Consider the following 12,536-nt stretch of genomic DNA (forward strand, 5'->3'; position numbering starts at 1 on the left):
TTGTTTAACGCAGACATTTAGTTTAAATATAAATTTATCATGTTTTTTTTTCTAAGATCCACAATCTTTTGTGACTGTCACTCTGCAAATCTGATATAATTTCCCAGGAGTTAGTATTTGTGAACAGACACAGCGTTAAAGCTGCATTTGCAACCTTTTTTTGGTTGTAGCCATGTTCTTTTTGTTTGCATGTTGTTGCTGAGCGTTTCTCTGGGGCCAGTCTGTCACTACCACCTCATCACCTTGGCAACACAGCAGGATGATCTGACTCCAAGAGCACAACTTCATTATATGCTTCTGTCAATAAAAGAGAAATTTGTCACTTTCTGTTGCACCAGCAAGCACAGAGGTTGTCAGACCTCTTTTACAGGGGGAAGAGACCCAGTAAAAGATGTTGGTTCCCTGTTACAACCTCAGGAATTAACTATCCAGCAGTGAGAGTTCAGGTGATATAACAGTAACAAGGACAGAAGATAGTTATGTTAGACTAATATGTGAATTTGAATAATACAGTTTTATGTGTACACAAGCTTTTTTCTTACCTCCATCCTCCAGGTTATGTTTTTACTGAAGTTTATCTGTTTGTCTGTTTGTGTTCAAGATAACTCAAAAAGTTATGGACAGATTTTATTATATTTTCAGGAATTGTTGGAAATGTGAAGAGGAAACACTGATTTAATTTTGATGGTGACCCAGATCCCCGTTTGGATCCAGAAATTTTTTAAATGCCTTGGCGGAGTTTTGCGGTTCCTGAGTGCTTTTCTAGTTCGCAGCTTTTTCCACCAATGATTTTCTCTTTCTCGGCAGTTTAGCCAGAGGGGGCAAAATAATTAATGAAAAATAAATGGGCAAATAAAAAAAAACGCGTTTGCTAGACTTCAGCCTTGTGGACAGTTTTGCTGAAAACAAAGCACTCAGATGGAAAACCTCAACAGTCTTCAAAAGAAAGGCTTCTTGGGATGTATACACTTCCGGTCAACGGCAATACACTTGTTTTAACTTGAAAAAGTACAATTTCCGGGTGATGACCCCTTTAAACATATCACTAAAACATTTGCAAACAGGGTTTTATTCCATGTCCTAAAAATATCTGTTTAAACAAACATGGGTTTACTTTGTTGGTTAGCTGTGTTTTTCATTCTCCTGTAATAAAACAAATTTTGGAGATCCCTGCTTTTCATCGGACAGCAGCGACATGATGTTATTGCATGTGTGATCAAAAAACATACATACAAATGGTTTTTTGTTTGCTTGTTTTGGTTTTGTTTTTTTAGGATTGATGATGATGATGATTCTTGCACACTTTTGCAACATTGTGTGTTAAACTTTGGGAAATGGCATCACTCACCTGAGTCAATGTGTTTTTATGATTTTAGATTTGCTCCTGTACATTATGACAGTTTTGTCCAAACATTTGAAACATCACGCTGTTTTAGTGTGTTTTTATGAACCTGCAGTAGCTGGCGTCTGCTGCTGGAGCTGTGTCTGACACTCTCCTCTGGCTCGCTGCATCTCCCAGAAGAGCACGCAGTGAGGAAATCTTCCAGTAACCTGTTGGGAAGTGGGGAAATAAATATTAGGAATATTATCTCCACCATAAACAAAACTCCTGTCAGTCACAAATTCAGGCTCAGCCTCTGTAATGGTGCGATGTAACCTTCTCAGGCCTCCCCTCACAAAGCAGCTGCTGAGTTTCATGTGACAGACATTCAAACATGTATAAAAAAAAAAAAATCAATTTATTTCATTGTTTTTGTTGATGTATTAATTTAGATCCTATTTAGGTGGATAATATATTAATTGGCCCTGCGATGGACTGGCGAGCTGTCCAGGGTGTACCCTGCCTGTCGCCCAAAGCCAGCTGGGATAGGCTCCAGCTTCCCCGCGACCCTGAATTGGAATAAGCGGTTCAGAAAATGAATGAATGAATGAATGAATGAATATATTAATTGAGTTTATTTTCAGTAGCTGTTTTGTTTTGCCTCGAACCCCTCTCTCTGTCTCTGTCTCTCTCTCTCTCTCTCTCTCTTGTTCTTTGTCTGAGGTGATCTGGGAGATCATCACTATCATGGAGGTACATCAGGGGTGCCCAAGTCCGGTCCTCGAGATCTACCATCCTGCTGTTTTTAGGTGCAACCCTTCTCCTACACACCGGAATCAAATAAGTGGCTCATTAGCAGGCCTCTGCAGAGCTGAATGACATGCAGAAAAGGAATGCAGCTATTTGATTCAGCTGTGCTGGGCAGGGGTTGCATCTAAAGGTTGCAGGATGGTAGATCTCAAGGACCGGACTTGGGCACCCCTGAGGCACATCCATGAGTGTCGCTGACAAGCTCCTGGTGTGCTTAATTAGTTTGGCTGGCTCTAACCACATGGCCTGAGGAAATGGGGGAGCGGGGAGTTACTCTTTATTTACTTTATTAGTATTGGTTGTTTTGATGATTAAAGTAAATGGTTAAGGTGTGATGTAATTTAGTGTCTTTTATATAGCGTTTAGAGTTAAGCTGCATTGTGTGGTTTTAAGGGTCAATTGTAAATACACTCCTGTGTGCAGTTGTGGTTCTAGTCTATGCTGGTGGATGAATGTGAATTTTAAAAAGAGAACAGTATCTATGATGATGCATGATGAACTGTGATAGTAAAAAGTAGGTAAAAAAAAAAAGAAACAGAGCTCTGCAAATATTGGAGTCCTGTGTTTTCTTCCTTTTTTTCCCCTTTGCTTTTGCACCTAATGGGACGTCGTTATTCTGCACTAGGGTTAAAATTTACTTTCTCTTACTGAATAATAATAAATCACAGCAAGTAAACCATGAGCTCTGCTAAAAACTGAAATCACACATTGCTCTACAAGATATAAAGAACAGAATCAAAGAATATTATATTTCATTTCATTTCATTTTTAATTGGATCCCCATTAGCTGCAGCAAAACTGCAGCTATTCTTCCTTCCGACACATAAAATGCAGAACATTTTTTCATGAATATGAACAGATTAACATTCACAAATGTTTGCACTGAAATAAATTCAGAATAGATAGACAACAAACTAACATACAAATGAATTGCTGCAACGGCAGCCTTGAAAGCCTGAATACACTGTATATGGGACAAACATCAACAAACAGGTCAAAGCAATTAAAAAATTACACCAATTCCTGTTACTGAGGACAGACTTCAGTTTATTTGAAAGTATGTGTATCTGTTAAAATAATACAGGACATGTACTAGGAAAAGGACAGCACTTTCTCAGCATTGTAATGATACTCTGGGGGTCCTCTCTTTCCTCAGGCTGCCAGACTGTGAAGGAAAACACAGGCCAGCCTGATGTTCAGCCTGGGCTGCCCCAATCCACACCGGACCAAAGTGGTTTACAGAAGAATAACATAAAGCCACAGTCATGAAAGCAGACACGTAAAATAAAATAAAATAACGAAACACCCTGCATCACACAACAAACCAATCGAATAAAACAACGATAACAAACAATAATAGATAAATCGTATCACCATCTTATGTTGTGTTAAAATCCAAGTGGAACGGATGGGTTGTAAGACATTTAAAGTCCAACCTGTTTAATGTGGTGGAGATCATTCCACACTTTAATTGCTACAACAGAAAAAGTGCGACCCCCTCTGAGGTTCGGCTTGATTTAGGCACCATCAGGAGCCGCTGATCAGCTGACCCAAGAGAACAAGTTGGCGAATAAGAAAGGAGAAAGGTCATGAAGGGACTTAAAAGCAAATAAAATCATTTTAAAATGAGCTTGAAAAAGAACTGGCAGCCAGAGAAGAGAAGCTATAACAGGGCTTGAATGTTCTTGATCCAGTTAGGAGATGTGCAGAAGCAGTTTGCACTCTCTGGAGATTGGCTGTGGAAGATACACTAACCCCTATGTAAAGTGCATTACAGTAATCCAATTGGGTTGAAACAAACGCATGGATTACCATTTCAAAGTTCTGCCTTGCAAGAAAGGGCTTTATTTTAGCTATGTAGCAGCCTTATCTGATTGGTTTAATTCAACTAAAGAAGCTAAATCCACATTTAGGCTCATAGTCTACCTCTATCTTGTTATTACTATATTTCAAAAAGTGGGTGCAGATCCAGAGCTTGGCATCATCACAGGGAAGTAACATTTTTGCTGAATCTTCTGTATCAATGGAAGATTTGGTGGTCATCTGCTTAACTGTGGAAAGATCCAAGTCGGAGTCTGACCACTCCAGTCATGTCGTTCAGCCAGGGCTCCAGTTTGGTCTTAGGCCACAGTATCCAAACCGGTCCGACAGGTGGAATAAAACCATAAACAAGGTCCCCAGTCTCAAGACATAAAGACTTAGTGGGGTCACATTTTTGGTTAATAACAGCTTAAAACTGCAAGACAGTGAATGGTTTAATTGAGATGGAGTTTGTGTCCATGTCCATGTGTTGGAGCAGAAACACAAGATTAAAAGAGTCCAGGAACTCATGTCTCTGCATTATGCAGAACAACTTCTTCATGCATTTGTTTTCAGTAGTCGTGACAAACATTTAACGAGTTTTTAGTAGTTGTTTTTTAAAGAAAAAAAAAAAAATCAACTGCTACTGCTCATTTCCTCAAAAAAACCAAAAGGGAAGATATCACTCCAGTTTTCAGATCTTAACATTATGTTATGTGAGCAAAAGGATTTGTTTTGAAATTTGGTTGCTGGTTTTAAAGTGTTCTGGTCCAAAATATAGACACATGATCTGCTGAGGCTATGTGATCACCAAGACCCCTAAGATCATCTGTTTTTTTTTTTCCATCCTGACATAAAACTCAACAAGCAGAATTCACATTTAGTTTTTATGCCCTCAACATCTAGAAGAAATTATACCAGAAAACCTGAAGTCTGCTCCAAACCAGAATTCTTTAAAGTTAAATTATAGTATCCAGGAAGAAACTATCATGGACTTGGAAGTTCAAGTGATGAGAGAGTTGTTATAGTGATGTCAAGGAAATGGGACTATTTTAATATGGAATTTAATTCATTCATTCATTTTCCAACCCACTTAATCCAATTCAGGGTTGTGGTGAATCTGGAGCCTATCCCAGCTGGCTTTTTGGGCAAAGACAGGGTACACCCTGGACAGCTCGCCAGTCCATCGCTGGGCTAACACAGGCTCACTCCTAGGGGCAATTTAGAGTAACAAATTAACTCAACATGCATGTCTTTGGACGGTGAGAGGAATCCAGGAACCCAGAGAGAACCCACACATACATGGGGCGGCTGTAGCTCAGGAGGAAGAGCAGTTGTCCTTCAACTGGAAAGTTGGGAGCTCAATTCCAGGCTTCCCCTAACAGGCCAAAGTGTCCTAGGGCAAGACACTAAACCCCAAGCTGTGCCTATCAGGGTATGAGTGTGTTGGATGAGTATGTGTGTGAATGGGTGAATGTGACAAGTAGTGTAAAGTGCTTTGAGTGGTCTGCATGACTAGAAAAGCGCAATAGAAGTACAAGTCCATTTACCATTTACACATACATGGGGAAAACAAGCAAACTCTACACAGAAGGCCACTGACCAAACCTTGCCTCAGCCAAGGATTGAACCAGCAACCTTCTTGCTGTGAGGCCACAGTGCTAACCACCAGGCATTTAATCTTACACTTCTTTACAACTTATTTAATGTTTTCAACTTGTTACTTTTATCATAATAATTTACATAACATAACAATACTTTGGCTAAAAATGCAACCTTTTTATGATTGGTAGTTTGGTTAAATAAAATCCAGATGATCATATATGATGTAATATATTTTTTGGAATAATTTTTTAAGAAAAAAAAAAAGAAAAAACAGTATACATATATATATATATATATATATATATATATATATATATATATATATATATATATATATATATATATATATATACATATATATACATATATAATTTTTTTTTTCTCCAATTCAATTCCATGAAACTTTATTTGTATAGCGCCACTTCACAACAATGTTGTCACAGGGCACTTTACATACACAAATTAACATACACATCATTTCAAGCCAATTCATACATATCCTCTAATAGAAACCAACTGATTGCATCCAGTCATAACTTCGATCCAATAATTGGCATTAATTTATCAAATCAGTGCTAATATTAATACTAAAAAAATGAGCGAACCCAGCATAATAATTTGGAACACAGTATACATAACTTACTGTACACTGTATATTCTCGTCTGATTGTTTCTTTTGATCATGTTTGGAACATTTTCTCGCCAAATGTATAAAATGAGGTTTGTCATCTGATATGTTGATTCACAACATATTTTTCCCTTTTTCTCCCTGGGCTGTTTGCTTAGTACAATAACAACAGATGTAGCATTTTTTTTCTTAACTTAACTTGAAATTAAATGAAAATATCCGTTGAGGTGCAAATGGAAAATCAAGAAGTTCTTCATCAAAATATTGCAAATAGTTTTATAACTATGATTTCAAACATTAACAAACCTGTCGGCCACCAGTTCAGACTCGGCCTGTCTTCACTGCACTTTGATAAACGTGTTCCAGCACTTTGGACTAAAGTTCATGTTCCTGCAACTTCACAGCCTCTTGCAGCCAACTGCAGCTTTCTCCAATAATCACCACCTTCATACCAGAGCTGAGTATCTGTGCGTGGGTAACCAAGGACACACACACATCCAAGTGGAGCTAACACAAAGACCAGCGATGATCTAGACAAAAGGAAAAACACTCAGGCAGAACGAGCTCATGCGTCAACTTGACTTCACTGATATACGGAGAGTTTGTGTGTAAGCAGGGAGGTCTGTTTACACTGAGATATACCACCATTCTCAACAGCATGTCTGAGCTGTCAGTCTGTTTATCACTTACACACACACACACTCTGATTCACATTCACTCTCTTCCTACTTGAATTCCATCATTTTTAGACCAAACTGCTACTTCAGCTCGTTAAATCACTTTGTTTCGGCTGACGTCGGACCAATCAGAGGACAGAATAAGATTTGAAACATTTTCATAAACTACAACTCCTTAAACACTTAATAATGCTCCACTAATTATGAAAGCAGAAGAAAGCAAGTAAAAATATCCATAGTAACCAACATGTATCGTGCTACTTGCCTGTGCTGTCTTAACTGTAAACCCTCTGTCTCCTACTGCAGAGTTGAAGCTTTAAAACATCCCATAATTACTTGAAAAGGACAGAACCTCTTCATTCAGTCCTGAGGCTTTACATAACATATCATAAAGAAAAATCATCTGGTCCTCCCCAGCACTTAAAAATTATGTAAACATAACCTCCGATGAACAGCAATGCATAATACATGACAGCTTTTGTTAAAAAATAATGATACTAAGCCAGAATGGAGAGACATATATACATAAAAAAAAATAATAATAAAAAAAAACCACCCTATGAGTCAGTGGCTTGTAGATCCACATTTGGCAACAATAAATTCAAGTAATGATTTTCTGTATGCATTATCAGTCTCTGGCGTCATTGTGGAGGAATTTTTAGGCCCTTCTTCTTTACAGGGTTGCTTCAGTTCATTAAGGTTTGCAGCATTTCTCTCTTAAGGTCCAGAAACACTTTAACCAGGTTGAAGTCTGGACTTTGACTTGATTCTTCTCTTTTTCAGTTGGTTTATTGTAGATCCAGTGCTTTGTTTTGGATCATTGTCTTGTTGCATGACCCATTTGACTCTGGCATACTTTGGTAGAAAGTCTATGGTCAACTCAGATGGCAAGCTGTCCAGGTCCTGTGAGTGCAAACCATCATTGCTCCACTTCTGTGCTTCACAGTTGGAATGCTGTTTGTGCTGATATTGTGTTTGTTTTCTCTAAACTTGCTCCTGTGCATTATGACCAAACATCTCCACTCAACCCTCGAGTCTTATCAAGACTGAACACTGAACAGGTCTAACTTCAGGCTGAAACAAACTCCTGGAAAGACCTGCAGCTGTCTTGAATGCTTTCTACTTATGAACGTTCTCCCTCACTGGAGAACGATTAACTCAAAATAGTTTAACGGGCAACAAAATTTGCTTCTCCGGGATTATTATAGGCTTTTGTGTAGTAACCAATAATGTAATAATACCCATTTATGTAATAAGTTTGAACATTTTAAATGCAATAAATAATGTAATCATTTATTATACTATTGGTCAAGTATTGGCATGTAAAACAAAACTTTTGAAAACATAATTACTGCCGCCAGTAAGGTAATACTACTCAAATAAGATTAAATTTCTTAGTATTTACAAAAAAAAAGAAGTTTCTGTGCAGTTTGGTCATCAAAATATGTATTATTACCTTGTTGCCAAGTTATTATTCTGTTGTCCATTACATTACTAGTTGCTACATGATCTCTTCCCCCTCTTTAATCACTACCACTGTCATATTGTCCATTCACAACACAACACTCTCATCAATAAAAGTCAAATATGGGCATATTGTGCTGGAAAAGATGGCAATGATTAGGCCACTTCTATTTCTTTAGTGCATGTTATATCACTTCCAGTTCTGACACTGGAGACTCAAAAACATGTCTTTTAATTCCAGTCTGCTGTCTTATTGGCTTTATTTAATGTGTCATTTTGGAGTGAACAGGAACTACGAAATTAAACTCATTATATTCTTCAACTTGCTGTTTTTTATCTGTTTGTCAAACTTGTCAAACTGCGTGCAGATATTTGAATAAAAATTCTTTTAAGGATGGAAACTAAGAGGTCTACTGACAAGTAAAGAGATTGGTCTGAGTCCAGATGTCCCTGGACTAAAGTCAAACTTTGTTGAGATTCCACATCCAATTCAAATCTTTCTTGTTTCCATTTTTGGCAAAAACAAACAAAAAAACTATGAATAGAACACAAGCAGCATTTGGGAAATGGTGAGTTATTTGACTTCTTTTAATCCTAACATCAACCCGGTCGTGTAATATGCAGCACACATATCCATGACAAGGTAAAGGATGAATTGTTGAGGATTTATTCCTAGTTTTTAATCCTGAACCCTGTGTGACCTTGACTCGCTGGTCAGACTCATTCAGCTCAAAAAATGAAAAATGCCTCTAAATCAACAGATATGACTACATCATGCACCGATAATCACTGATCATCAACCAAGTCACATGAAAACCAAATCTTTTGATCAGGTGCTATAAAGACACACTCATGTTTATGTTTCTATTAAAATAATCTGATTTTTTTTTCAACATGACGACGATCAGAAAGATTTTCTTCCACTTACTTCTTAATTTATTAATCTCTTAAAAGACTGGTCTCCAGAACTGTATAATGGAGAAACATTGCACCAATAAACTGGTTCATACTGAATGAACCAGTTGACACAGTAGCAGCGTGTAACTGGCACACTGTGCAGCAGTCGCAGCAGCAGCACACGCATACGACTCAAACACACCATGTAAACATTAATTTTTGTGCGTTGCTGGTCAGAAGACGTCCAGACGTCTGGACTAAAACTAAGTTAATAATTTCTAAGATGTAATACAAGCGAGGAAACATCACCCTTCACTTAAACTTCCTACTGAGTGTAAATTCTGCAGCCACACTCTTCTTTTAAAAGTATTTTTGGTTCAAGTTTGTGAAAATCTTAGAAAAAAATGGTCCAAATTTGAGTTATGACATATACAATAAATAAAATGCAGGTTTTCCTAATTTTGAATGATTCTTAAAAAGATAGGACATAATAAAAAAAAAAGAAAACCATCTGATGAACATTAACAAATGACATGATCTACTTAGTTTTTATTTACTAAACAAAACCTGAGTCAGAATGCAGAAGTCCATCCTTGTTCCCTACTCAGGAAGTAAAAAAAGCAATTTGCTGATTCCAATGCATTCATTGATCGCTCCAAGTGTGAGCACGTCGAACAGAGCTGAAGTTTTGGTAGTGTGATCTAACACAACACCAAGGAGAAAAGAAATCAGCAATTGTTGCTACCCCTCAATCTGGAAAGATTATATATCTAAACTATCTGGATTCCATCACAGAAATAAAGGCTATTTATGAGTGGAAACATTCAAGATAGCTGCCAGTCCTCCCAGAGAGATTTACATCCCAGCAAGTTCAGCTCAAAGTCAGACCATGAAGTGATCGGAGAATCTGCAGCAAAAAGAGCTTCATGTCAGATTCTACAGGCTGCAGTGAGCATGTTACTCACTTTACTTTATCCTTTATTTCAGACCCAAAGGGATGCATGTCACGATAAACACTACAAAACTGTGGATGGTTTAAAAACAAACAAACAAAAATTTAGCATGTCAGTTTACAACAGTTAGACACATACTGAAAAAGTCCAACTTGTTTGGAAGGCTTGCCAGTGAAAGCTTCTTTTTCCTAAAAAACGTCGCTGCACGGCTTGCATCTAAATAAATGACAAGATTTCTTTAACAGTATCTTCTGCAGTCAAGGCAAAAGTGGAGCTTCTTGGTGAAAATGCACGTCAGTAAAGACAGCATATCAGCGCAAACACCTCATAACAACTATCAGGCACAGTGGTTGAGGGCTGATAATCTGGGTTTGTTTTGCAACCACTGAGTCAACTATGACCTCCTCTGTGTACCAAAGTAGTTTATAGTCAAATGTGAAACTAGAGCTTGGCAGAAACTGGGTCATTAATTGGACAATGTACCCAAATACAGCACCAAATCTACAACAAACTGAGTGGGGGGAAAAAAAAGTAACCAATATGCTGCAATGGTCCAACGCAAAACCAGAAAAAAGTATAGTTTTTGGAAGTGTTTTGAGACTTTTAAACGTCTCTGCACCAGCATTGCTGCAGGAATAAAGTACAAAAACTAACAAAATGCAGGATTTTCTCAATTTAAACTCATTATCTATGTTGTATGTAGGCTGCAATGCATCTTTGGGGTTGAGAAATAAAAAAAACCACTGATAATGCAAAATATTTTCCACCTCTATATTTTTCTTTGAACATCAGTTTTATTTTTTCCCCTTGTGATTAAAACACCTAATAAGTCACTGTTTCTTTGACTCGAGGGGATTTTTGAGCGACTGACATCAACTCGAAGCATCTACTGAAGCAAAATCGTGAGTAAATCATCCACTTAAGTTGTCTGGTGTTCAAGGCCCAGAGAAAGAACACATCTGGCTTTTAGTCTCTACAAGTTGAGCCGAAGATGAACACAGAAGATCAGCGAGAGCAGCCAGAAAGGGAATTAATGCTTTCAGTCCGCCTTCCAAATAAAAAGAAAAACAAAAAGGGGTCCAATCTCTTTATTTCTAGATGTATTCGCAGGAAGGAAGTAAAAAGTTGCAGCAACTTACTGAAACGTGCAAACAATAGTTACTGAGATAAAAATGCAGTTTGCACATTTCTAGCGACCACGACAGCCTATATCTGCTCTAAGCAGCTTTATTCTCACAGACTGTCTCCTCCTAGATTGGCTTTGTGGTAATTCCTTTAAGCAGTCTTCAGTAATAGTTCTCCAGTATTCTTGAAGGACTTTCCAAAGCTCTCCTTTGGATGTTGCTGCCTTTTGTTCTGTTCTCCGCTGAGATGACCTCACTACTTCAATAATATTGAAGTCAGGGCTCAGAGGGGGATTCGTTTCTCCATAAGACCTGTTGTCACTGGTTTTTTAGACCAGTCCCTGTCTCATTTGGCAAACATCCTGTTTTCTCCCTATTTTCCTTAAGACTGACTTTTTAGAAGCCACCCATCCAGGGAGACCATGTATGATGAGGTTTCTGCCACCAGCAGATGGATCCATTAAAGGTCATAAACAAACTGTCAGGTTTCTATCAGGTCTTTTCATATTTTTCCCCTGTTCATGGAGGACATCATTTTACATTCTGGTCATCTCCTATACATTGTTTTAAGCCTGATGTTTTGTATAAAATGTTTTAAGGAGACACAACACATCCTGTGCCAAATTTTCAGCTAATAATTTTATTTAGTGATCAAACTGAAGTCCTAAAAATGCAGTTTAAAGTTGGTTCTTTACTCAGTTTTCCATTATGTATAGACACACAACACTGGTTCATCCCTTCAGTTATAAGTCTGAATTTATTATTATTATTATTATTATTATTATTATTATTATTAATAATAATAATAATAATAATACTAATAATAATAATAATAATAATAATAATAATAATAATAATAATAATATACATATCTATACATATACATATCTATACATAGATAGAAAGTGATAAAACACGACAAAAGGTTGGACTTAAATTATTTAAATAAATTAATAAATCTTCAAAGCAAATCTTCGGGACTCCTAAAACAAAAAGTCTGGGGAACTATTAAGACTTCTTGTGATTTTGGTAAAACCAAGAAGATCACAAAATATCTTGGAAGCAAAATACAAAGTTATAAAACGCGGGTCCATAAACACATCATAGACTATATTATTTAATCAGAATATTGAACAATCTTGACATTAAATTATTTAATCAGAATATTAAACAATCTTGACATTTTAATTGATAATAATAACTGACCGTATGGATGAAGCCGAGCAGAAGCAGAACGAGCTGGTGCGTAAAGGACAT

The 12,536-nt window shown here is 37.2% G+C and overlaps 1 protein-coding gene across 1 annotated transcript in view; it reads right to left on the reverse strand.

The window, feature by feature from the left end:
- The window catches only part of LOC306771109 (vasoactive intestinal polypeptide receptor 2-like), a gene marked incomplete at both ends in the record, with an annotated part of 49,082 nt that extends 36,546 nt beyond the window's left edge, over nt 1-12,536 (reverse strand). Inside the window, 3 exon segments of the mRNA XM_079260172.1 lie at nt 1,452-1,551; nt 12,482-12,491; nt 12,493-12,536. Coding sequence (XP_079116298.1) covers nt 1,452-1,551; nt 12,482-12,491; nt 12,493-12,536 — 154 coding nt within the window.

The sequence above is a fragment of the Telmatherina bonti genome (genome assembly GCF_933228915.1).
Source record: "Telmatherina bonti genome assembly, chromosome: 20".
Classification (NCBI taxonomy): Eukaryota; Metazoa; Chordata; class Actinopteri; order Atheriniformes; family Telmatherinidae; genus Telmatherina; species Telmatherina bonti.